Below are 27,554 nucleotides of genomic sequence, written 5' to 3'. Positions count from 1 at the left end.
AGTTGACATGGTCACTTCTCACCGGTCAAGATTGCCATGACAACAAGAAGCAGACACTGCTTATATGTAATGCACAAAGATGACTTCGACTGTACATTATCCAAAGCGGCATGAGATTGTCACGAACATATCCTTCGCCTTCTCGCTAACAATAGTGAAATACACCCAACAAGACACTATGGGCGACATTACGACAATACACCACCTTAACACATGGAAAGGACCACATCTGTAACCGGGGGGACACATCCACCGATCACGCTGCTCTCCCTCCCCAAGCCCTATCTCTTTGTGGACTGAAGTGCTTTCTTTCTTTCATTTCTCCATCCCTCCTTCTCTTCCTCTCTGTGTTGAATCTGTTTAATTCATTGAGCACGGCTGACCGTGTTCTGATCCGTGTGTTACGCCCCCTGTGTGACGTAGGTGTGGATTAGTCTGACTGCTGGTGTGGCATCTCTCTCTACTAAACTCAGCACGCCATCTGCTGTCTGCTATCACCCTTTGCTACGGTAAGCACCAATGTGCCTGGAACACACCAAAGCCTCATGCAGTGGACTGGGAGCAGTATCCTAAAAGAACAGGAGAATGAATAAATGTGGAATCTTCGGGGAAATCATTTTAAACTGACAGATTTATGGGTTTATATTGCTCAGTAGTTAATAGTTCATCTAATAAGATTGTTTAATTCCTGGCTGATTCAGATAGCACATTGTTGGTAAGGTATTTTATGCCCAATTGGCACCCTTATATTGTTGAATAGCACTCTGCTGTGGCCTTTTAAAACTAAATAAAGAATCTTGTAATTTTTATGAATAGTGGATGTACATATCTTCCATTTTAGTGGTGTGAATCACTTGAATTTGTATAAATGAATTAATCGCACTGTTTTCTGTGACTAATCATGGTTAATCATGGTACATTATAATCAAATATATTTACTTTATACTTTGTCTCAAAGGACTTGCAAGCAATTGGGTAGTTGTCATTTATTTTAAGTTAAATGTTCATGTTAAAATGAAAAAAAAAAAAAGTTTAGACATTTTTACAGGTATAAATCTTTGATTCAAGTATATGTTTACATGCTGTAAAGTTGGGGAAAATCTTCTGCTGTTAAAATGAGATTAACTTTGTTTTTTCCAATACATAAGACACTATAAATACAGAAATAAAAGAAATTGAATGCATAAGTTTAATTTGCTAAATTTTGAAATCTCAAAATTATTATTTTCTCCGGCTGCCGTTGAGTCGATACCAGCACCCACTGGGTCTCTCATGCGGTTTCATTTTTGACACTGGTACAGATGACCGTGAGTGAGCGTTTTCAGGTTATGCGAAGAGATATGGCAGCTTGCCTGTATCTCTTCCACACCTGGCTCACCGCTTGTGGGTGAATTCTCCATACAGTAAATCTTGTCCCGTGTTTATTATGCCCAGGACATTTTTTTTATTTATTAAAGTCAACACAAAATCAAAATTGATCTTATTTACTTTTTTTAATGCATGTTCCTGGCCTTATAGAGCTCAACAGTCTGGTTCTGGAAGTAAAAATCCCATTAATTTATTCCATAGGCTAATTAATTTTCAACAATAACTTATAAAATTTCGAAGACACACCAAAGACTTCATTGATGGTATATGCTTCCTTTGGAGCCATCTGTCTGCTTTGTCAACTTAATTGTTTAAAAATCATGTTTGATTGTGGGATTCATGGTAAACGACTATGTCAGGGAAAGAGCCACCATCCACCACAATCAGAGAACCACGTCCAATGAAACCTGTGAAACTTGCCTCACAGCAACTGCGTGCTCCCATGACGCACTGTAAATGCTGTGATCGAGTTGGTCTCCTGTCACCCTTAAACTACTTGGCTATTTAGCAACAAACGTAAACATATTGTTTCTATACTTGTATAAAACTATTGGTTTTAGGTTGTTGTTTATATTTCCATAGTTTTATATTCAATTACATCATTCACAATGCTTCATGGGATTGTAGTTTGTGCCTTCATGAAAGACCGTAAGTACACAGCCTTGTACCTTTTGTCTATGTCCATTTTTCAATAAGTTTTTTCCTCAAAACAAAGTTTGTGATGTTGTGATTCACCTTGAGTGCTGGTTGGTTTGGTTCATGGTCACAACTCGTATGAAGGATTTTATGAAAAGTCTATGGAAGAAATTAATGCGGAAAATACTTCTGGAACCCAGACAGCTAAAAAAAGTGGGCGGGCACTGTTGTGCTCATATGCACAATTTATCTGTACAGATTATGGGGGAAAATTAAAAAGTTGCTCTTAATTCAACCCTACCCTTCTAACCATCTGGTTCAATTCTGATAATTAACGCCCACTTTTTACAATCCAATCTATTGCTGGTTAATAAAACCAAGTCCCACCCTACATTTTTCCTAATAAAATGTTGTGTTTTGCTTGAAAATGCACCAGATTTCGAAAGTAAAATGGATTGCATAGTGTTTTGTTTTCACTTTAACTTGCCTTCCTATGCTCCTCCTTTTCTCTTCTTGGACAAATTAAATTTGAAACATTTTCTTTCTAAAAGCTCGAAGCCTCCTAAAGTTATCCAAATTGCTTCACTGAGGGCAAAGATGCAGTTAACTAATTTGTTTGCTTGGAGGTTCCCACATTTTTTTGACTAAGCATTAATTGGTCAAAATGTTCTTGCTCCAGTTATGCAGTTTTCTTGCACTGATCTTGTCCTCTTCTATTGAAGATTCAAGTGTGAAGCATTTGTTGTTTTAGTGGCCTGACTTTTTACATGAAGATTTTGACTAGCAGGAGCAGTGATACCCATTTAATGTTACAGGCTTTCAAGAGATCAGTCTATTACAACTGTCCTGAATGTTTTGTGTCCGAATTGAGTGATAATCAAATTTTTGCCTGATGCTGTAAACTTTTGTATAAACTATTCTCATGGTTATGTAATATTATACATTACTGGACATTTATGTTAAGATTAGAAGCATTGTGTGTGTGTGTATATATGTGTGTATATATATATATATATATATATATATATATATATATATATATATATCTCAAAGTACTAAAGCAAAAATTAAAGAGTTTCACTAGGTTTTTGCTTAATCAAGCTGCAGTCATCATCTTTCTGTCCAAGTATATGTGACACTGCATAGTTGAATATTTGAAGAAGGGACTATCGCTGAGGAACTGTTAAATATGCACCATGTGTCACCTCTGTCTGAAGCCAATTCGGTTAACGTGTATAAACTTCACAAAAATCGGACTGTGTGATTCCCGTAGGACTAAAACATTTACATGTCATTTTAAAAATACAAATTGTTCTTTTAGTTCAGCTGAAATCTAACGTTTAAAGTGCTTATTAATGCACTGACTGATTGGATCATTCTGTGACTTATGGCAAAGGTGACTCGAAGGCTTTATTCCACCTTCCCTGTCATGTGTTTTTTTTTGGGGGGGGTTCTGTGATGATGTATTATGACTGGTGATATTGGCATAATTTTATTGGAGAAGACATTTAGTTTTCAAACATTAGTTTGTTCTTGCTTGCACAGATTAAACAGGAAAACAAGCTTTCTTGGATGTTTAGATGAAGAGGGGCAAATCCTTAGGAAGAACCACACTCTGCTGGGGGAGCTAACATGCATTTAGTTTTTTACATATGGAAATATGATTATTTTATTAGCTTTTTTTCTTGTTGCATATGTATATCTGATTTTGTGTGTATACCTGTCTGTGCAGATACCAACGCAGATGACAATTGGAACGATTCACAAGGTGTGTGTTTGGTTGTGCGTGTGTGGGTCCGTTTTGTAGATGTAAAGTCAGAGATTATGAAAGATATTGACAATTGAAAATGCAAATGTAGCTTGTTTTCTTTTTGTTGGACTTTTTTTTATCTCTAACGTATATCATACAGAATCTCCATTATGGCTTACTGTAGTATTGCAGTCATTTAATGGTATTAACACCCAATACCCACTGCATGCCAATCACAGAACTGCACAGCCCTTCCTCTCCTTTGTGTTTGCGCTTGGTTTTTACGCCATTTGTGTCGCTGTATTGTTTGTTCTCTCTCTCAGACCCCAATGCTAATCCAAATAAGCGGCAGAGGCAGCCAGCACTGTTGGGAGATCATCCACCAGAATATGGTTAGTTTGATACACGCATAAGTATTAGTAGTTTACAGTTGATTTCTCAAACCTTCATATCCTTTTCTCCCTTTCTAGCTGGTCCACAGGGTGGCTACGGTCACTATGATGATACTTACGGACCACCACCTCCACCCTCACATTTCGAGGGCAGGCGCATGGGCCCCCCAATTGGGCGTGGCCGCGGCGCCCCCCGATATGGAGGAGCGCAATTCGGACATGGACCACCTCCACCAGACTACAGTGCTCATGCTGACTCTCCTGTGGTGATGGTGTATGGTCTTGAGCCCACCAAGATCAATGCAGACAGAGTGTTTAACATGTTCTGTCTCTACGGTAATGTGGAAAGGGTGAGTTGAAGTTATAAACACTAAAATAAAAACATTTAGGTCGTAGAGTTTTCAAAGCTTTCATTCATCAATCAATCATGTGAACTCTGAGGTCTCACTCATCACAAGTACAATCCGTTTTTGATTAATGTCCGATTTGTAGGTGAAATTTTGGTTAACGTGTAGTTGTGTGGCTTCTTTTGTTTTCATTTCTGTGTGTGTTCAGGTGAAGTTTATGAAGAGTAAACCAGGTGCTGCGATGGTAGAGATGGGAGACTGTTACGCTGTAGATCGAGCCATTTCACACCTTAACAACAATATGCTCTTTGGACAAAAACTCAATGTCTGGTGTGTATAAAAGTAATTTGGAGAATACAAGTCAAAAGTTAAACCTCCATTCACTTCAAATTGGTCTATCCTTGTAAAAATATGTTTTGCCTTTTTAAAATATCTTTGCATTTAGTAGTCCGTAAATAATGGGCCAGACCACAGTATTAACATCTTCCTAGACCTGATTTTATTGTTAATTTTTTCATTAAAACTCTCCCAGTTCAGGGCAAGTAAAAATGGTGTATTCACATGTAATTATGAGATGGAGGTACTAATAAAATATATTTGTTTCTATGGCAACACTCCATATTGCCAAAACATCTGCATTGTTGATAACAGAAAAAATATTAATCACTACATTAATTCACCTTAGATTTTTTTTGATAAATGTTTAAGAACAAATAAAGAATGGGGGCCTGGTTAGCTCAGCGATTATTAACGCTCACTACCACCCCTGGAGTCGCGAGTTTGAATCCAGGGTGTGCTGAGTGACTCCAGCCATGTCTCCTATGCAACCAAGTTGCCGCAGTTGCTAGGGAGGGTAGTCTCACATGGGGTAACCTCCTCGCGGTCGTGATTAGTGGTTCTCATTCTCATTGGGGCCCATGGTAAGTTGTGTGTGGAGCACGTAGCATAAGCCTCCACATGCTGTGAGTCTCTGCAGTGTCATGCACGTGTTAAAATATGCAGACTGACTGTCTCATCAACTGAAACTTGTCCTCCACCATCCAGATTGAGGTGAGTAACCACACCACCACGAGGACCTCCCTAGTGGGAATTGGGCATTCCAAAGTGGGGAGAAAAAGGGTATATAAAAAAAGAAAAAAGCACACCAGGTAACTATTACCATGTTTACATGCACTTAAGAAAACTGTTTATTCCAGGTTTTTTGTATTAAGCAGTGATCTGAAATGTTAGTAAACAAGAGTGCTGATTTCCTTGCATCGCTTCAGGTATTAAGAGAAAGCAGTTTAACACACCCAGGTTTCTCCTGGAAAATGCAGCTTAATGTTGCACTGTAGATGCATAAGCAGTGTTCTGACATGTTTTTGAGGAGTGCGTAAACAGACTGGATAATAAACGCGATAGGATGGAGCCCAACAAGTCCAACATTTCTGGAAGTATGGTGGGAAAAGCACGTACACTATAAACTACCCATTTATACACAAATTAAAAATATTGACTGTCCCTTACATTTGCATATATATGCAGGTTGCGAAAGAAAGTTAAGGAAACAAACATAGCAGCAACTCTGGAAATAATGTGACGCATCGGAAAATAAAATATTTACTAGGGCTGCCCCCGACCAAATATTTTCCTAGTCGACTAGTATTCGTTGATTTTAAGCCATTAGTCGCACGTTTATGATATTAATTTAATTAAATATATCTATTTTGGGGGGCATCAGAATATGGTTTGAGTTCCAGGGCTGAGAAAGTATGCAAGTACAGAGAAATACTAAACCGTAATAATGAGCCTTTTAAAATATACATTTTTACAAGCGCACGTATGAAGCGAACCGCAGTGACACCAGCAAAAGCAGTAATGATCCTGAATGCATTTTGTTAATTTATAGAGAGAAATGCATATTAGGGTTGTGCTGACAGACGATCTTTGGGATCGACAATGCTCAGTGATCAGCAATAGCTGATGCCTTTGACGATGGCAAGATGATATTTGGCTCGTTTTCCCATGTATTGAATAATAATTATTATTATTATTAGTAGGCTATTATTATCAAATTAATATTACAAATAATTTGCCCCACGCTTGAAGAAAAACTTTATTATATTATTAAGAAAAGATGACAGAAAAGCATCTATGCGCATGTTTTTTTGCAAGAACAGTATCGTCTATGAGTGCTGCAAATGACCTCCGACATCTCAGCTCAGAAGGTGCTTTGAATTCAGTTCACTTTATTTCCACAGAGCAGTTAATTGTGAACGCAACCCTGCAGCCAGTAAAATAATCCAAAATATATCAAATAAAAACACATTCACTGAGAACCATAATTTATATTTCAGTGATTATCATTATAATTATTATTTTCACATTTTATAATTGTTTGTCTTCATTTGTGTAAGTAATTTTCCACCTGCATGTTTAGACGGATTCTTGCCTGACAGTAAATGGAAAGGGGTGTGTGTGTAATATATATATATATATATTATTATTTTATCGCTTAATTCTTTTAATTTTGTTTGGCATGCAATTTGAATTTAGAAATGTATTTGATTTAAGTTAAATCAACTTGAGTCAAGTCAATGCAAAATCACTAAAGCAAGAATATTCACCGATCCCTCAGCTCGGGGTTTCCGATGTAATTGGAAATTGTGATTTTTATATATATGCACATTGTGAAGGAGGGAGCAAAACAAATGTATTCACACCTGATGTATTTTCACAGATAGCAAAATACCCAACTGGTAGATAATTTACGGATGAGGTTCTTTGCCAAAGAGAGATGTTCACAACTGTTGTAAAACAGTCTTTCAAGAAGTTGAACACACATTTTAATTGCACTTATTTTTTCCAGTTTAATTTGAGCTTTTATTTAAAATTAATAAAAAACAAAGTTCAAAGTGTGAAATCGAGGCATCTTGCTTTATTGTGTAGGCTTATCCCTAACCCTGCTTAACAATAATTACCCCATAGTAACATCCAACCAGCGGAAATACATTGTTTTTCTGTGTTGTTTTTTTTTTTTCTGCGATCAACTGACCAATCAAAACTTAGTCGTCCAAGACTCTTCTCATCGACTAATGTTTAGTCGACTATAAGGGGGCAGCTGTATCATACACAAGGTGTTGCGGGGAAATTACTTGCTGTGGAGAAAGCTGCTTACTGACTGAGCCACATGTATATGGGAGCAAAAAGTATGCCGCTTATACAAGGCATGTAAACTGGAATGCTACTTTTTTGCAATAAGACACTTTCACTCATTGTCATGGTATCATGGTAATCTGACTGCGAATACTAAATTTCTACTATGGCATCTGAGACTGAAATCTATTGATTTTAAATAATGCTGTATCCAAGCCGCTAGGTGTCACTGTAAGTCCAAGATGACTTGAGTTACTGAGTGCACCTTTTAAGCTACATTATTTTATACTTCCATGTGTACTGAAACTGTTGTTTACCTACTGTCTGTTGGTTTGCAGTGTATCCAAGCAACAGGCCATAATGCCGGGCCAGTCATACCAGCTGGAGGATGGCAGTTGTAGTTTTAAGGATTTTCATGGCAACAGAAACAACCGTTTTAGCACTGCTGAGCAGGCCGCCAAGAACCGCATACAACATCCCAGCAATGTACTGCACTTCTTCAACAGTCAACCAGACAGCTCTGTTGAAGCTTTTAGTCAGGTCAGATATTACAATTTGTTATTTCCCTTTCTTATTCTTGGATTGTTTGTGTGTGTGGACTCTAGTTTAATGGTCTTTTCTGGTTCTTCATTTACAGATTTGCGATGAACTGGGAATCAAGAGCCCAAGCAGTGTCAAGCTGTTCACTGGCAAGAGTGAGTTACTAATGAGTTTAATGGGTGTATGTGAAAACTGAAAAATACACTGTATAAATTACAATAAAGTGTTGAGGTGATGCATGTTTGCTTCTGTGTAAATACGTGTGTGTGTGTGCACGCGCGCTCTTGTGTTGGTGGAACCCCAGGTGAGAGAAGTGCATCTGGTCTGTTGGAGTGGGAAACGGTAAATGACGCTATGGAGGCTCTTGCCATGATGAACCACTACCAGATGAAGAACCCTAGTAAGTCCCCACACAAACAGCAGACCTTACATGAGCTGCTACAAGAACAGCTAGGTTTAACACTACTGTACTTCACGATGATCCCAGTAATAGGCTATATCCTATTGCTATGATCCATTCTTAGTCTGATATTATATTATTTGTGTCATTATTCAAGCTTATTTCAGAGCCAAATCCTAACTTTTTTTTTTTTTTCTTTCTCAGGTGGGCCTTACCCATACACTCTTAAATTGTGTTTCTCAACTGCACAACATGCAAACTGAACCCGTAACTACACATGACCACTAACCTTTGACTCTTGGTGACCATTTGAACCCCATGTGGTAGCCCATTAATATTGATTTCTTAATTCTTGACCCCAGATGGAAAGAAACAAGACCGTTAAGGTTCTCTTTATTTCCAAAAGACTACTCAATGTTTTTGTACCATTGTTTAATTTTAAATTCATTCCATTGTTTATTTTAATTGTTATTAATGCTTTTTTTTATTTACAGTTGCCCTGTCTTGTATAACACAGTACATTTGATTGGGGGGGGGAACATATTAAATGAGTAAATACATCATTGTGAACCGTTTGTGTCTTGTGCATGCGTGTTGGCTCATTCACTTCTGCGCTCTAACAGCTGGATCACTGGCGTGCCAGCTGGAGCATTGGACTCTGCAACCAGAGAATTAATCAAAACTCAAAACAAACCAAATCTGAATGCAATCCATCAGATAAATGCACTGATAAAACAATGGTTATATCTTGACTATCAATGTACAAGTGAAGAGCATTTCACAGTTTGCATTACCATCTGTGTGTCCATGGCATTTCAAATTCTGCATTGCAGTTATTAGGAATTGTGGTAAGATGCAATAAAACACCACCACACCAAGGATGCATGCCAGAGCCATCTGAAATGAAAAACATTCAAAACGCTGGAAGTTGCTGTAATTGTGTAAATCTATGACTGTAAGGAACAATTTACTTTGTCTCAGGGTCATTCCTGTGTTTAGGCATTGGGAAAAGGAGAAGGGAAGTGCAAGGTCATACAATCGTGTGTGGGTGGGTGTGTTAATGGGCTCACCAGATAGCTGAGGAGCTGTCTGTTTTCACTCATGTGGAGTGCATGCACAAGAATCTCAAAACGAAAAGTGTAATCACAGTATGTGCTCGTATCCATATCCCTACACACAAACACTTTGTAAACTCCCTTGACTACTATGTCATGTCATTATTTAAAAAAATTTGTGTTGGGTACTTGTAGATAGTTTTGCTTTTTGTGAAATGAGATCGGTGATAAATTAAATTGAAAATATAACAATGCAAGTTAGACATTGTTCACCTGTTTGAGACCTCAATGATGAAATAGAAATGTGGAGCAGTTGCATCCTGGGCAACCACATCACCACAGGGAGAGTTCTTCTTACAAAGCCACCTATACAGAGTTTCAGCATGAAACACACTAATAACAGCTGCTGATTCCCTGACTCACAATTATGCTTTGGTTCAGGGGTTCCCCTTTTTTTGTCAGCCAAACCAGTTTCCTAAATTTACATGAAGTACCCTTTGATAACTTCATGTTATTTGGAGATAAAGGAATATTCCAGGTTCAGTACCCTCCTGAGACCCCATGTCCACATGTGTAGACATTACGTTTTGGCTTCGCTATAAGCTATGCATAATTTAATTTCACTTAAACCTATCGATCCTAGTTCAGGAGACTCTAGGCTGTAATTTAAAGGGTTAAACTTGTGATGCACTGCCATATGTCAAAACATTGCGCCGATCTCAGTGAAGTTTGTCTTTCAGATAAACGGCAACAAAACTACATCTGGTAAGAAACCTCATTAAGTTTTTACATTAAAATCAGTTTGAGTTCAAAAAGAAGAGTCTAGATTCATCCAATATGTCATATTAAAAATGTCATTGATTAATTGTGAAATGGCACACTGTTAAACAATGACCACTATAGGCTAATTTTCCTTAAAATATCCTATATTCACTGTGTATTATCTCGTTCATTTTTCATGCAAAATATTATTTTAACATTGTTGGCAATGATTGGATAATGCAGGCCATTACTTTGAATCAGAATTAATTATGCTAATTTTGATGTACTATCTGTAACGTCTCAAAAACATGAATAACCAACACTCATGGAAACAAAATTTGATAAAAATAAACATCTTTCTTTCTGGAAAATGCCGGTTTTGTTTAAAATTTCACAACATTGTCCTGCTGTCCACATATTTTTGCATAATGTTGATTAGCACACAAATGTTGTTAACTGAGCTTAAATTGTATTGAACCTGAAATATTCCTTTTAAACTACATAATGCTTATGCGTTTTGATTGTATAAATATGTAAACTAAAAAATTCTGCATTTTATAATCAATTTAATTAGGCATTAGCACTTCAATCACAATCTCATAAACCCCGGTTGGGAAACCCCACCTTAGAATACAAAACATGACAGATGTCACCTGATTCCATTGTTCCAGGTTCCATTCATAATAACGAAGCCTTCCTCAGTCACGTTAAATGAGTCTGAATCCTCCAAAAAGCCCTCTAACGCCCACACCAGTGCTTCCTCTGAACTGACACATCCACAAACACATTACATTTATTACAATGATAATCTTACTCTAAAACTATGCAAGAAAGGAGTAATGAGAGTATTAAGTGAACCCTAAATCTTGAAGACCATGTGATGTCATATGTTCTAAAATATAGTGCTTCACCATAAAGTGAAGTTTTGGGAAGTGATGCCATACCAAGCCAAATTTTTACATCTATCAGAGTGTAGTTTTGTACCTGTAATTGATGCTGTTATACCTCATTACTTCCTCAGAGCTGTATTCACGAATGTTCTTCCTGGAATAAGGACCACCACCAACTACCTTAAACGTGAAGCTAAAGAACACACACAGGATGTATAATGCAGAGTCACTTGGACACTTTATGATTTCTGGTGAACAGAAAAGCAAGAACCCATAATGAAAAGGGACTATATACTTGCATTTGAGACTGTCGATAGAATAGTGAGAGGAGCCTCACCTGCCCAGAAACTTCCGTGACTTTTCCAAGACCAGATCCTGAATCAGGAAGAATGGATAGAACACTGGAGAGTAAGCAAGATAGAGACTCTTTTATTCATTCAATAGAGAAAATTAAATTAAAATGTAAAGACAGATTTTAAAAGGTTTGCCAGGGTACAGTAAGGTAATAGCAAAACATATATTTTTTTGATTCACACAAATCTAAAAAGAAGAGGTGAGGAAAAGCAGAAGGGATGAGTGAAAAGTGAGAATAAATGAAATTACAGGGTTCCCACTAGTGGAGCGGCTAAGTGCTTATGTTTGGCAGAATCGTTCAGTTTATGATACAAGCGTGAAAATTGGCATGAGCAGTCTCCATGGGTCACTTGACAAGAAAATTGTCCGAGCCACTTGAAATTTCAAGATGGCGGCCATTTTTCAAGATGGCCGACACCTTAGTGGAGCAGTTAAGTGATATAGTGGTTTATTTGGTGATACAAGCATGAAAATTGGCATGAGCAGTCTCTGATGGGCACATTCATTGATTCTTTCATTAAGTTTCATCGTCATTGCTTCTCGTAAGGGGGACATTGCACTCTCATCTTCACATACAAAGCACAAAGCTTTCGAGGGCTGGGATCCTCTTGGCCTCTTGACATGGATATCTTTGGTATCTTCAGTGTCTTTAGCAGCAGTAGATGCTCTCTTTTGGGCCCTTTCCAGCTTTGTGTTACTGAACATAAGTTTACAGCTTGAATGATATTTTGCTCTGTTTCTTGTCAATGTGTTTTCTATGCCATCACCTTCATCTAGTCGGGTTGGACTAAGTAAGATAGGCAGAGCATTGATCTTATGAAATAATGGAACATTTCTTGCAATGGTATCATAACCAGTACGATCGTGCTCTCTGTTGAATAAACTCGGATGAATGAGTTTTTCCTTGGTGTCCTGCTGACAAATGAAACATCTGTCCCAGTTAGTTTTCTCAACTGTTATGATGGCTTCTGCCATGTCAAAAAATGAAATCTTGAAAAATGGCCGCTATCTTGAAATTTCAAGTGGCTCGGACAATTTTCTTGTCAAATGACCCATGGAGACTGCTCATGCCAATTTTCACGCTTGTATCATAAACTGAACGATTATATCACTTAGCCGCTCCACTACACTCAATGAATTGTCTATGAATTTCCCAATCATTTGTGATTACAGGAAAAGGATTTTTAAAACTCATTTTGATTCAGACCGATGTGCTAATGATTCTTTCAGATTGATTGATCATAATAGATTGATTATTAACAATTAATAAAAATTTACAAAATCCAACTCAAAAGGAACGATTTGCTCACAAATCAGAGATCACAATTGCTTGTGAACAAATTTCCCCCTACACATATGCAATATGAAATATCTTAGAAAAAGTGTAACTAGAAAACTTTATATTCTTTATATTTTAAGTTTTAAAAATTCTCAGAAATTTCCATAGAACATTATTGTCAGTTGTCATTATTGTTAATCTGATTTGCATATTTAAATAGTCAGGAGCTGGATAGAGCTATTTATGAAAAAAATGTATCATACAGTTTCACCTCATAATAAATAATGGTTAAATCATCTCTTATTTAAACATTGACAACAAGTTCTTACAGTTGTCATAGTAGAAGCAGGGTGTTACTGGGTCAGGGTTTATGCAGCTAAAGTTCCTTTTGTTCAGGTGCATAGACTCCTGCAGAGTGGTACTGACATCAAACACCAATTGGTTACCAGGAGGACAACCAATAGAAACAGGCACACTCTGCAAACCCTGAAAGAAAGAGAAAGAAATTCTAAAAGCAAGAAGGGGAGATGGAGAGAGTAAGAGAAACAAAGTGAGAGCATTACCTTGAGAATCATTCCATGGTCGGTCTGATGAAAACACCTCAACTCTGAATTGACAATCTTATCAAATAGTAAACAGACAGGTAAGAACACACACAATTGAAATACATTTAAAATATCACTTCAATCAAATCAATTCAATCTTCAGCCAAAGTCCAAATTCAAATGCCATCTGATTGACAATAAATAATTTGCTCATAATAATTAGAAGACATTGTTACATTAATTAGTTAGTTAACCCAAAAATGAGAATTATGTTATTATTTAATCAACCTCATGTTGTGTTACACAAAGAAAGGTAATACAGGTTTGTATGCGGGTGAGTAAATTATGCCAGAATTTTCATTTTTGGGTGAACTATACCTTTAAGATGCAATATAAAATGATTGAGTGGTTGTAGTATCACTGACCCTGACCAGCACACTGAAGGACAGAAGCCACTCTCCCGGAAACACCTGACCTTGAAACATCCCCCTGTCCATCACTGTCACCTAGACAACAGAGCAAAGGTAGATGTGAGTAAACAACAAAAATGAAAGGTAATTGCAAGAATTGTGTTTATGTTAGCATAAAGTGCCTTATAAAGAACTCCTCCACGGTTTAACATCACATGTCTGCTGAGAGTCACATGTAGATATCGGTAATCAGAGACCTCCACAGACATCCTGATATGATTTAAATCACCCTTACCTGCAACGGAATCAAACAAACACAAATATATTATTCCTAGGGTTGTCAATACATTAATTAATTACATTGTTTTGTAATATGATGCTTCTCCAATTTTAAATTAGCCTCTAAACATACATTCACTGAGCACTTAATTAGGAACACTTTTTCATGCGATTATCTAATCAGCCAATCATGTTGCAGCAGTGCAATACATAAAATCATGCTGATACGGATCAGGAGCTTCAGTTAATTTTACTCAGAAACAAAAAGCATCCAGTGAGCGGCCTTGTTGATGAGAGAGGTCAACATAGAATGGCCAGACTTGTTCGAACAGACAGAAAGGCTACAGTAACTCAGATAACCATTTGCAATATTGTAGTTAGAAGAATAGCATCTCAGAATGCACAACATGTCGAACCTTGAGGCGGATGGGCTACAACAGCAGACCACATCGGGTAATTTATTAGGACCATAGTGTTCCTTATAAAGTGCTCAGTGAGTGTATAAATATGCATTATATTCCTTTGTCAGGAAATTTCTACTACCCAAATGCATTCACTGTGCTAAGAACATTTTAAGACAACATATTTAGTTAATCATACTTAATTAATCTCAGTTAACCCCTGACATTTATCAATAATTAATAGCCCTCATTATTAAAGTCTTCATCATTCCATGTCAGACTGTATGAACGTGTGTGTATTTCTAACCCATGGGGTCCTGAGTGAGCTGCTGGGCTCTTAGGTAAAGAGAGAATGAGTATGAGGCTGTTCGGTCTAGGTAAACTCTATCAGGCAGAGTGGATGTTGTGCTGAGGTCAGGGTGTGAAAAGCCTTCCATGTCCACAATCACACCTGATGAGGACTCACTTATATACACCAGGTAGGAATATAAGTCCTGAAACATGACAAGAACAAATAATAAAACATGACATTTATAGAAGCATCATCACCAAAGCCTGGTCACAATTCAAGGAACAGTTGGATAGATCTTAACATTAAATACCACAGCACAACCATAATAACTGTGATGTGAAATTTCATTCTTAATTTTTACAGTATATTGACGAGCTGTATATTTGCAGTGAAATAGTCTCACACCTTGTACGCCACTTCATCCTTCCACATGCGTGAGATGGAGCTTTCATTAGGATCTCTAATGTCCTAAAAAAGGAAGGAGGACTTTAATATACTGTGATCAAATGTAACCCCATATAGTCAGGATACATGAAAAGAAGCATGTTTCTTTCAAAAGCCTCTAGCAGCAGAGAGTAATCTTAACAGTCAAATACTCACAGGAGGAAAGATGGTAAGCAGTCCATGAAATATTTAGATGTATAATTAACCTATTAATGATAGTATTTCTGAAGTGTACTTTACTCTTTTTTGGCCAGGGGACCTCCACAATTACACACAGTCTAGACTGGGAATTGAGCCAGACCTTATGTGGAAAAAAACAGCAATGTACACAGGTTGCAAGCATATATACGTATATTCTGCTGGTCAAATACCATTATGTTTTGACCATGCAGCAGCAGCAGGTGGTAGAGAAGGCCCTGGTACACAGCCAATGACTGTGTGGTGTGTAATCCAGAGGGGGGCGTCACTATGGGGGGGCTGGCCAGGTACCACTTCAATCGGTTAAAGCGCTCTTGATGAGGCAAATCCTCAAAGTAATCCCAGTCAAAGGGACATGCAGACAGAAATGTAAAGTGACTGTATGACCTATGAAACAGAGAAAGAGATGTCAGATAAACAGATCAAAGCAGAGTCAACAGAAATGAACAAACACAAAAGACAGAGCAAGCAAATATCTTACTGCAAGTGTTGAGTTTGGTGTGGTGCTTGAGCAAAATGACTGTAATACAGAATCTCAGGCACTGGAAGCTTCCTCTTCACAATAGAACCTTTTCCACCAATGTCCACCGTGTACATCACCTACACAGATATTGCAATTATAGTCTGTGCTTGTGCATTTTAAATAAAAAACTGATTTGTAGATCTGGCCTCCAGAACATTCCACCTGGCTATAGTTCTGTTGAGTGTACATGTGAACACATGTATTGTGTGTATGTGTGTTTGTATTTAAACCTCCTGTAACTCTTTACTGCTGTCATAAAACACTGTGAGTGTGCTGTAATCATCAGAGTAAGAATGAGGTCCTTTAAGAGCCTGCAGACTGGAGAACACATGCCAGCCCTGAGAAGGTCGCAAACGAAACACAGAATCTGTTCTTTCCTGACCCCACCACAGCTTCAGAGAGAAACAGAAAGAGAAGCACATACTTAATTTTACAAATACCGATAAGAAAGGTCCATTAAGAATGTCATATTTTCACATTCATATTTTAGTAATACTTCGATTTGAGGATTTGAAGAATTTCTACAACATAAACACACCTCCTCTTCTTCAGTGACAAAGGCAAAATTTCCATCAAAGGACAGAATGAAATATTTTATCATCTGCTCCAAAGGAAATCCTCTGAAGAACAGAAAATTCTGCCCAACATCCCAACTGCACAAACACAAATAAACATATTGATGCTTACATACACAAAGACTTATTTTAAAGAAAACTTTCACCCATAAATGAACATTCTCTCATAATCTACTCATCCTCATGCCATCCCTGATGTGTATGACTTTCTTCTACTGAACACAAATTAAAATTTTTAGAAGAATATCTCAGCTCTGCAGGTCTAGACAACGCAAGTGAATGTGGTTCAACAATTCAAGCTCCAAAAAGCACATAAAAGTAATCATAAGACTACAGTGGTTTAATTAATGTCTTCTGAATAGATCCAACTGGTTTTGGGTGAGAACAAAATGTAACACTCGATTACACTTCCTAGTGCTTGACCCATGCACAGAGCACTAGACGGCGCTAGGAAGTGTACATTTTGGTCTATTCTCACTCAAAACATGTTGGATCACTTCAAAAGATATGGATTAAACCACTGGAGTATGATGAATGAATTTTATGCTGCCTTTATGTGCTTTTTGGAGCACTATTGACTTGCATTGTATGGATCTACAGAGCTGAGATATTCTTTATTTATGTTCTGCAGAAGAAAGTCATACAAATCTGGGATGGCACGAGGGTGAGTAAAATTTTAGGACATTTTCATTTTTGGGAGAACTATTCTTTAAATATAATCATGTAAGTACTTGTGTAAGTGTTCATGTTGTGTAGTACATGCATGTTTACTTACGTGAGCACATATGAGCAGATAAGTGTGTTGCCCCAGATGTACAGGATTCCTGAGGTGGGGTTAAACGTAATTCCATTGAGCTTCAGCTCTACAGAGCTGCTCTCCTGTTGCTCTGTTATACACACACACACACACACACACATGTATATGCACATGCTTCCAGTCACATGAGAGTATTGATATGTTTTTTTTTGTGCTTATGTTGATTCTCACCATTAGGGATGAACTTAGGTAAAGGGTCACCCATGTGGAAATCACCGTCTATAGGAAAACACAAAGAACAGGGACATTCCTGACTGTGACAGAGATATCAGTAATAGTGTGGTTGCTTGTTAGCATTTTATACAATTTATCTCTGAGCAATTCAAGAACTTAACTATGTCACATGATTGGCTGAGTTTTGAAAAAACAGAAGAGAATATAACTTTAAATGTTTAGTGACTTAGTAGTTTTCCAGTAGAAGGTGCTAGTGTGGAAAATATAACACACAGCCACCTCAGAGGGCAGCCTCTGCTCCTACCTAACAGTTCAAATGTGTGCTAGTACAGTTGTTAATATAAGGCATTTTGCTTTGAGTAAGTTGTTTGGAGTTTTTATTTTATATTTGTTATAAATTTGCCAGTGGCTTATTATCTGAAGTGATAGTATACTAAATCCAAGGAACAGAGCCCTTGAATCCATGCAGTGTTCTAACTTTTAGAAACTCTGTTAGTAACACTCCACTTCCTGATTCATCTTTGCTCGAGTGTTGAAGCCTCTGAGTCAGAAGATCTGAAACCATTCAGCCATCATACTCTATGTTTGTTTCCCTTTGAGTTCAGATACCTAAGCTTAGAAATGTGTAGGAGTGTGTTAGTGTTCATGTATATACCTAGTGTGAGCAGTATGTACGAATGCTCATGGTCTTGTTGTGGAAGCAATTCTACTAGGATGATATCAGTCACATTTTGTTGAGCATTTTGGGCCGCTGAACGCACCTGGCAGCTGGGACCTAAAGGAAAAGATTAAATCAGTATCGTATTCTTCCTTATAAATAAATGTCAACATATCAGAAAGGGTCTTAATCTCATTCATAAGAAAATATATTAGAAAAGTATTAGTGATGCAGAGCATTTAATAAGTGTACACATGATCACTTCATTTACTTTATAAAACAATACACTCACAATTCTTAACACTTTTACGATTCATATCACAGCATAGAGAAGTCACAAACTCGCATGCTGTGTGGCCAAAAGAATCCACCAACTCCGTAAAGGTCATATTCCCATCTAATTGCAAAAAAATAAAAAGAGAGAGAGAGAGAGAGAGAGAGAGAGAGAGAGAGAGAGAGAGAGAGAGAGAGAGAGAGAGAGAGAGAGAGAGAGCGCAGATGAATGAGATGAAGAGGAATCTCTTTGTAATGAACATGATCATATTGGAGGAAAAAGGGGAGAGGGGAACACAATAAGGGATTCTGTGAGACACAAAGAGAGAATACAGTGTAGTATCTGACCGTAAACCTCTGCACGGTGGAGGGTTCCACTCTGCAAGCCTCCCCCCAAAACATAGAAGTACTCTCTTCCACGATGAGGAACACTTGCCGGTACCAAACCAGACACACAGACTGATCTTAATACTTGTTCCCATGCATCTATAAACAGAGAGAGAGAGAGAGAAGACAAGAGACTGTTAGAGAAAGAAAAAGGAGAGGAGATATGGAGGGGAAGAGAGAAAATTAATCAAATGTGAGACAGTAAGCAAAGAGATAGAGAGGAAACTTTTTGTTTTCATAATCTTTCAGCAAAGAGTTAAAATCTTATTCTACATTCAAAATAACTTTTCTTTTCTGTTGACATAACTCAGGTGGCCAGGCATAGGCGGAAATCGCGGGAGGTCAGGACCCCCTATCTGAGGGTTGTCCCCCCCTAAAATATCATTAAAATATGTGTATTGTAAATAATATAATGATATATTCTTAAAATAATACAAATGCAAACGAGGCAACAACAAAAAAAAACCTTGGTGTCCCCTTCAAAAATTGCTCTTGAGAACATTTTTGTGAAATTTTTGCCACAGGGGAACATAATATTAACCAATACCTCCATTACTACTATCCAATAAAATTGGAATGGATAAAATTAATATTCCCACAGAATATTGAAGAAGTTGCAAGTGCTGTAAAGAGACAGTTGAAAAGGGATAGTTCACACAAAAATAAGAATTCTCTCATCATTTACCCTCATGCCATTCCAGATGTGTATAACTTTCTTTCTTTTGCTGAACACAAACAAAGATTTGTAGAAGAATATTTCAGCTCTGTTGGTCCTCAAAATGAAAGTGAATGGGTACCAAAATGATGAAGATCCAAAAGGACATAAAGGCAGCGTACAAGTAATCCATATGATTACTGTTATGTTTTCGTGTGTTTTTGTTCGTCTTTTATTTTGAAAACTAAGTGCTTTGTTCCTGCCATGTTTTCATGTGTTTTGTTCATGTCATGTGACCTTCTTATTCCACTATGTTTATTAGTCCTGTCTCTTCATTGGTCTATGTTTAATAGTCTTGTTATCAGTTCTGTTTTATCATTGGTTCTTGTTTCATTGCCCTGTTTTCATGTTCATTAGTTTAGTCTTGTCATTGGTTGTCTCTGTCTTATAGTTACTCATGTTCATGTATTTAAACCCTCATGTTTGCTATTTATTTGTGTTATTGTAACGCTGTGTCAAGTCGTTCATGTTTGTTTTGTTTTGGATTCATGTTTTTGGATATCACTCATGTAAATAAACTGCACTTGGTATTTCACACATCATCGTCTATGTCTGCTCCTCTGCCTTCAGCCTGCCTCCTCATTATAATTACAGTGGTTAAATCAATGTCTTCAGAAGTGATATAATAGGTGTGGGTGAGAAACAGATCCTCAATCTCCACTTTTAAATTCTTCTGCATTCTTCACGCATATCGCCACCTACTGAGAGGGGAGGAGAACCTATAGTAAAAAAGACTTAAGTATTTATCTGTTTCTCAAATATCCTTCAAAACAATATTTGTGTTCAGTAGAAGAAAGAAAGTCATATACATCTGGAATGGCATGAGGGTGATATTCTCATTTTTCTTTTTTTTTTGGTGAACTATTCCTTTAAGGGATGCACTTAGAGCAATTTTTTTGTGTGGGTGAGTAAAGAAAATAGGCCCATTATTAAAATATTTTCCATTCTACTGGTAATGTATAGACAACAACCAATGTTCTATTTCAGAAGTGATATGTATAACAATTTCATCCAGAGCTTTTTTACCTGATGGTGGCACTTTGAGGGGTAGAAGTGAATAGTTTCCAAGGTAACGGTATAACTGTTGATTGTGCCTGATAAATAGTGAGCTCTCTGTAGATATTGCTTCCTGAATCATAGAAGAGTTTTCCACCTGCGGACAACTCAAAGAGCCTGACCGGTGGCTCTCTATATTCACCTAAACATGTACATACAATTCATTTAGAGGCACTTAAAACAGGCACAAGCTAAACACACACAAATTATAGCTAAGCAGCTCCATGGCAACCAATTCACACAAAAGTTTACCTCTATGAGTGATGTGAACTGAAACTCTGTAGCCGTCATAAGCACAGCTTTTAAGCCTGGTATGCCTGGCAACAAAAGAACAGGTGTGTGGTCCACTGCAGCCCAAAGTGGACGAGATGGACTACCAACTCTCAGCGTGTCTTCTAGATCCTGTATCTATTCAGAGATAAATACAACACACAAATATATATTCTAAAAAGTTCTGCATTAAAACATAGGTATTAATCATTGCATCATTGCTGTATAAATGACTCTACCATGCATTTTTGTTGTAGATGTTCAAACGTAGTGTTATTATGAAAGATGAATGACAAAAAAAAAAAATATATATATATATATATATATATATATATATATATGTATTTTTGTTTATTATAACACTAATATTTAAAAAAACTGTTTACGTTTCATGTTCAATATGGATGAAAGACATTAGAGACAACATCACTTTTAAAGAGAAAATAAGGCTTTCACTTCATAGTTTTACACTTGTGCTTGTCTTCTAATGACTTGAGACTTCAGAAGACATAATGACGTTTCCGGTAAGGGAACATATTGAGCAGTGATGCTCCCTGATCTTTACGATACATTATGGGAACTTTTAGGGAGCAAACGTTTCAATGCACTGGAACAATTTTGCAATTGGAACAGCCCTACAAATGGCCGACTCCCTTATCAGTGCCCTGACTACTGAACTAGGGAGCTGATTGAGACGCAACAAGATACTGTTACTCTGCACTGACTTTTTTAAAGGTGCACTCAGTAAGTTTTTATACATGTCCTCGTGGATTTACAGTGACACCAAGTGACATTCAATCACAATAGTTTTCCGTTGTTACCAAAATGCCATTGTAGAAAATCCCTTTTCACAGTCAGCCATGATTAATTTAAACCACTAGTGAAAGTGTCCAATGACATGGCAGATACTGAGATTAAGCAAGAGTAGTTTTAGACTGATCAGGTGATCTTAACAGGGCAGCTCCCATGACGGAACCCTCTCCATCTAAAATAAATAGCTTTTATAAGTTTCTGATATGACTGGAGTCTTCATCTCAAGTAAGTTAATCGTGATTATATGCATACGTTTCAAAATTACATTTAATTTCTATAGGAGTAAAACGTTTTTTTAAATGGGAGAAAAATTACTGAGTGCACATTTAAATATAAGTTTTTATTCTCTTTGACCTTACCTCATTGCCAAAGGATGTTTCAGTTTTTCCTTCCTCTGTAGTACGCACATAGCCATTCACATTTATGGTAAAGCTGCCCTCAGGTTCACCATCACAGGAACAGAGAAAGGCTATTATATGCCGATAATGATTTATAAAAACAAAATTTACACTGACACACACATATTCTCACACACACTCACCTTTTCTCAGGTACATCCTGAGAACCAAACCCATTAGATTTAACTTTCAGCCTGTACACTACTGAATCATTGATGATGGGCATTGGGGCATACCAGCCAAACGGACACATCTTACTTCCACAGGGTGCTACAAACACAAGCAAACTCCTCAGTATAAATAAATTATTTTATATTTACAAGCATAAGCAAGCACTGAAACATACAAACCGCTGTCTGATAATGGAGCGGTTTTGAGTTCCACTTCCAGTCTCAGCAGTTTGAGGCGAGTGGGGTGTGAGGACTCCTGGAACCTCACAATCACTATTGGAGTCAAACCCGTCAATAAACCGTCCAGCATGGCTTTCGCCGAAGACTCCTACAGACACACACACTTAAGCATTTTGTGCATGAGTGTACACATTAGTAACAAATAATGTATGTAGAGAAGTTGATTTAGCTACCTTGGAACCACACAGCAGGTCTACTCTGATGTAATATGGAAATCCCATAAATATCTGAGACACAACAGAGCATTATAAAACATTACACACAAAACATTAAGTACACAAATCAAGTTCAAATCAAGATTCATGATTTATATATATATATATATATATATATATATATATATATATATATATATATATATATATATATATATATATATATATATATACACATACACTCACCTAAAGGATTATTAGGAACACCATACTAATACTGTGTTTGACCCCTTTCAGCCTTCAGAACTGCCTTAATTCTACGTGGCATTGATTCAACAAGGTGCTGAAAGCATTCTTTAGAAATGTTGGCCCATATTGATAGGATAGCATCTTGCAGTTGATGGAGATTCGTGGGATGCACATCCAGGGCACTGAGCTCCCGTTCCACCACATCCCAAAGATGCTCTATTGGGTTGAGATCTGGTGACTGTGGGGGCCATTTTAGTACAGTGAACTCATTGTCATGTTCAAGAAACCAATTTGAAATGATTCGAGCTTTGTGACATGGTGCATTATCCTGCTGGAAGTAGCCATCAGAGGATGGGTACATGGTGGCCATAAAGGGATGGACATGGTCAGAAACAATGCTCAGGTAGGCCGTGGCATTTAAACGATGCCCAATTGGCACTAAGGGGCCTAAATTGTGCCAAGAAAACATCCCCCACACCATTACACCACCACCAGCAGCCTGCACAGTGGTAACAAGGCACGATGGATCCATGTTCTCATTCTGTTTACGCCAAATTCTGACTCTACCATCTGAATGTCTCAACAGAAATCGAGACTCATCAGACCAGGCAACATTTTTCCAGTCTTCAACTGTCCAATTTTGGTGAGCTCTTGCAAATTGTAGCCTCTTTTTCCTATTTATAGTGGAGATGAGTGGTACCTGGTGGGGTCTTCTGCTGTTGTAGCCCATCCGCCTCAAGGTTGTGCGTGTTGTGGCTTCACAAATGCTTTGTTGCATACCTCGGTTGTAACGAGTGGTTATTTCAGGCAAAGTTACTCTTCTATCAGCTTGAATCAGTCGGCCCATTCTCCTCTGACCTCTAGCATCAACAAGGCATTTTCGCCCACAGGACTGCCGCATACTGGATGTTTTTCCCTTTTCACACCATTCTTTGTAAACCCTAGAAATGGTTGTGCATGAAAATCCCAGTAACTGAGCAGATTGTGAAATACTCAGACCAGCCCTTCTGGCACCAACAACCATGCCACGCTCAAAATTGCTTAAATCACCTTTCTTTCCCATTCTGACATTCAGTTTGGAGTTCAGGAGATTGTCTTGACCAGGACCACACCCCTAAATGCATCGAAGCAACTGCCATGTGATTGGTTGATTAGATAATTGCATTAATGAGATATTGAACAGGTGTTCCTAATAATCATTTAGGTGAGTGTATAAATATATATATATATATATATATATATCACACACACACACACATACATACAGTGGCAAGAAAAATTATGCCTTGGAATTAGCTGGTTTTCTGCATTAATTTGTCAAAACTGGTCATCTTAATCAAAGTCACAAGTATAGACAAACGCAATGTGCTTAAGATAAAACAAACAAACAATTATAATCTTTCATGTCTTTATTGAACACATCCTATTAAACATTTACTGTGCTGTAGAAAAAGTAAGCAAACCACAAATTTTAATAACTGGTCGATCCTACTTTGGAAGCAATAACCTCAACCAAGCTTTTCCGGTAGCTGCGGATTAGACCTGCACAACATTCAGAAGGAATTTTGGGCCATTCTTCCTTACAGAACTGCTTCAGCTCAGTCATATTTTTAGGATGTCTGAGAGGTCATTCCACAGCACCTCTAAAAGGTGGATTTTTATAAAAAAAATATAGACATTCTGTAGTGGATTTACGTCGATGTTTATGGTCATTGACCTGCTGCATCACCCAACTTCTACTGAGGTTCAGCTGGCGCACAGCCACCCTGACATTGTCCTGTAGGATATCTTGATAAACTTGGTAATTGATTTTCCCTCAATGATAGTCCAGGGCCCAAAGCAGCCCAAATCATGATACTCCATCCACTGTCCTTAACTTTTGTGATAATTTTTCATGTTAGTATGCGGTGCCCTTTGTTTGCCATACGTAGTGCTGCGTGTTCTTCCCAAACAATTCAACCTTAGTTTAATCGGTCTACAAAACACATACCCAGTAGAGTTGTGGAGTGTCAAGATGGTCTTTGGCAAACTTCTGGGCATGTAGCAATATTTTTTGATGGAAAGCAACAGCTTCCTTTGTGGTGTACTGTTTAATGTTTTCTGTATAGTAGACTAATGAACAGGGATGTTAACAAGTTCCAATGATTCGTTCAAGTCTTTAGCTGTCACTCTAGGGTTCTTTTTTAACTCATTGAGCATTCTGCAGTGTGCCCTTTGAGTTATCTTGGCTGGACAGCCACTTCTAGGGAGAGTAACACAGTACTAAATCATCTCTATTTATAGATAATTTGTTAAACTGTGGACAGATGAATATCTAAACTCTGCTAGATAACTGTGTAGCATTATGCAAAGCAACTATTCTTGATTGTAGGTCTTCAGAGAGCGTTGTGGATGTTTCTTGTAAATAGCAAACTCAAAATGTTTGAGTCCTTTTTATAAGTCAAAGTAGCTCTAACCCACACCTCCAATCTTGTTTCATTAATTAGATGCCAGGTTTGCCAACTCCTGACTCTAATTAGCTTTTGTTGATATCATTAGCCTATGGGGCTCACATACATTTTCCAGTGTACAATGTGAATCTATGAACAATGTATTCAATATGTATAAGAACCATACAATAAGTATGGTATAACTTTGTGTAGTTATTTGTCGATACAGATTGTGTTTGTTCATTACTGTAACTTTGATGAAGATCAAACCAGATTTTAGACTAATTTATACAAAAATGCAGGTAATTCAAAGGGGTTCAAATACTTTTTCTTTCCACTATATATAGGATTTGGATGTGGGCTCACGTTTTTATGTGTATCCACAGGCTGGTCGGTTAAAGTTTCCATTATGGCGTGAACACTGGGGTCTAGATCCTGCATCTCGATGGCCCCGTTAAGCCACGAGACTGGGATCCACAGACTGCAGGCTTCCGTGGAAATGTGCTCGGGTTTACACAAGCGCGCGCCCCACTCGCACTCTGCGGCGCGAGATCCTCCAGACAGCGCGAGCACCATAACTACAATCATCCGCATTACTAAATAAACACACAAAATAAAACAAATACATGTATATTAACTCAGACTTACAAATCTATCGCTATAATTCACACTGTATGTTACTCTACACCCTGTTTAGGAGCACTTCAGCCTCCTTGTCTATCATCTCAATCCCCCTACATACCTCTGAGGATGGCCATCCCAGTGCCATTTTAGGGTATGTTCTAGGGGTTGTGGGTCATTCAAAATATGCTACCCATGTTGGGAGCACATCTTGATAGGCATTTTCACCACCTTAGATTAAAAAAAGAAAAACGATTGGCAGTTTGTTTGTCAATCCATTCCATATGCACATGTTCCAGTCCAGTGGTTGCCCGTTCCAAACAGTAAACATACAACTGGCTCCATTTAGTGAGTGTGCTCGCAAAAGAAAAACCTACAGTTGAGGTGTCTAGTCAGAGACGGATGGATCTATGGCACTAGCAACATCGCGGGAGGTCAGAGCCCTTCTAAGGGTTTCTACAGCTTAGCATAAAATAGCATAACGCGTCGGTCCCTTAGACAGTCTATGGGCGGCACACCGGCGAGGAGAAAAGAGGCTGTTTTTTATGGGTCTATTGAAGAGATGCTTCAGTGTGCTGAATAAACTGCTTTTGTGGTGAAACAGCTAATCACTTAATGAATTAACCGCATGTTCGCTAATCTTCAACATATTTTACACTAAACAGTCCTTTTAGAATGCACTGTGTGTGGTGATTACTACGATAAAATTGCTATTTTATAGGAAATAACGCGGGAAATTTTGCGACAGGTTGGTGTCAGTTTACGGCTCTAACCATTCATTTGTATGGTATCCGCAAACAGTGACTTACTGTCGTAACACGTTAGTTGACCGTTACGGGACTTTCTAAAACCCTCTCCTATGAAGAGCCGCGGAGGTTGTTATATACATAATAAAAGAATCTCTTCCGAGGCATCGATCGATCAGCAACCCGCTCATCAACTGGAAAAGGACCTCTGCGCACCAGCCCAGCGAGCCCATAGGCCCAGATGTACCTTAAAGCGCCCCTGCTGGTTATAGAAATGACACAATAGGATTGTAAAAATGTTTGTCTGAAGTTAACACATTTTACTAATGTCACAAATTCACTGTCAGTAAATCGCCAGGAAACTTTGTTCAGTAAACTTCTACTCGCAGATGTAAACAGTTCGTGCTAAATCTTAATCTCTAATACGAATGATTTACCGATACGCTATTTAAATTGGGGGAAAAAAAAATAACAGCGAGATATAATAAAATCAGAGTTACTGCCTAAATGATATACCCTTGAGACCTCTTTTTAAGGCCAAGAGACATACAGTGGCGCAGGTGATGTGCTCGCTTCCTCCAGCCCGCCAAGAAGATTCCCCACGACGCATGCACGCGCAATGTATACTGTGTGCTGTTTTGGTTTATTAGCAACAATGTTACTCAAAGCTGTGTCCATGAAGTTAAGGAAAAAAGTTTTGCTGACACACACACACACACATACACACACTTTGAAGCAACTATTAGCTGAGAAGACAATGAGAATTGTCCATTGTGCTGAATTTGTGGTGGTTCGCTTAAAAATTCTT

At 37.9% G+C, this 27,554-nt stretch overlaps 2 protein-coding genes across 3 annotated transcripts in view; one reads left to right on the top strand and one right to left on the bottom strand.

Moving 5' to 3' along the window:
* LOC127621033 (heterogeneous nuclear ribonucleoprotein L-like) overlaps positions 1–9,144 on the top strand; it is a 34,465-nt gene extending 25,321 nt beyond the window's left edge. Inside the window, exons 7-14 of the mRNA XM_052094458.1 lie at positions 3,737–3,772; positions 4,078–4,146; positions 4,225–4,496; positions 4,702–4,823; positions 7,967–8,168; positions 8,266–8,323; positions 8,473–8,568; positions 8,773–9,144. Of these exons, the coding sequence (XP_051950418.1) occupies positions 3,737–3,772; positions 4,078–4,146; positions 4,225–4,496; positions 4,702–4,823; positions 7,967–8,168; positions 8,266–8,323; positions 8,473–8,568; positions 8,773–8,831 (914 nt within the window). The 3' untranslated portion in view covers positions 8,832–9,144. The remainder of the gene's footprint in view (positions 1–3,736; positions 3,773–4,077; positions 4,147–4,224; positions 4,497–4,701; positions 4,824–7,966; positions 8,169–8,265; positions 8,324–8,472; positions 8,569–8,772) is intronic.
* On the bottom strand, positions 9,099–27,336 carry LOC127620902 (cation channel sperm-associated auxiliary subunit gamma-like). 2 transcript variants are annotated; one of them, XM_052094257.1, is made up of 31 exons: positions 27,272–27,336; positions 26,122–26,231; positions 25,746–25,975; positions 22,720–22,773; positions 22,487–22,634; positions 22,280–22,406; positions 22,098–22,170; positions 20,908–21,063; positions 20,626–20,797; positions 18,846–18,983; positions 18,517–18,621; positions 18,222–18,341; positions 17,564–17,611; positions 17,351–17,462; positions 16,539–16,653; positions 16,231–16,392; positions 15,959–16,077; positions 15,651–15,864; positions 15,241–15,303; positions 14,851–15,037; positions 14,046–14,158; positions 13,879–13,959; positions 13,472–13,528; positions 13,238–13,394; positions 11,613–11,676; positions 11,370–11,468; positions 11,039–11,152; positions 9,897–9,989; positions 9,639–9,738; positions 9,363–9,465; positions 9,099–9,226 (listed from the first exon to the last, which is right to left on the bottom strand). In XM_052094257.1, exons 2-31 carry the CDS (start codon positions 26,135–26,137, stop codon positions 9,168–9,170), a joined length of 3,399 nt encoding a protein of 1,132 aa, XP_051950217.1. In that variant the 5' UTR covers positions 26,138–26,231; positions 27,272–27,336; the 3' UTR covers positions 9,099–9,167. The 2 variants fall into 2 exon arrangements, with proteins under 2 accessions (XP_051950217.1, XP_051950210.1); XM_052094250.1 differs by lacking the exon at positions 27,272–27,336 and having other exon boundaries at positions 26,122–26,510.
* Positions 27,337–27,554: the final 218 nt, after the last annotated feature.

Source organism: Xyrauchen texanus, chromosome 3, assembly GCF_025860055.1.
Source record: "Xyrauchen texanus isolate HMW12.3.18 chromosome 3, RBS_HiC_50CHRs, whole genome shotgun sequence".
In the NCBI taxonomy this organism is placed as follows: domain Eukaryota; kingdom Metazoa; phylum Chordata; class Actinopteri; order Cypriniformes; family Catostomidae; genus Xyrauchen; species Xyrauchen texanus.
The sequence above is the reverse complement of the archived record's forward strand: the minus strand, read 5'-3'. Positions and strand labels throughout refer to the sequence as shown.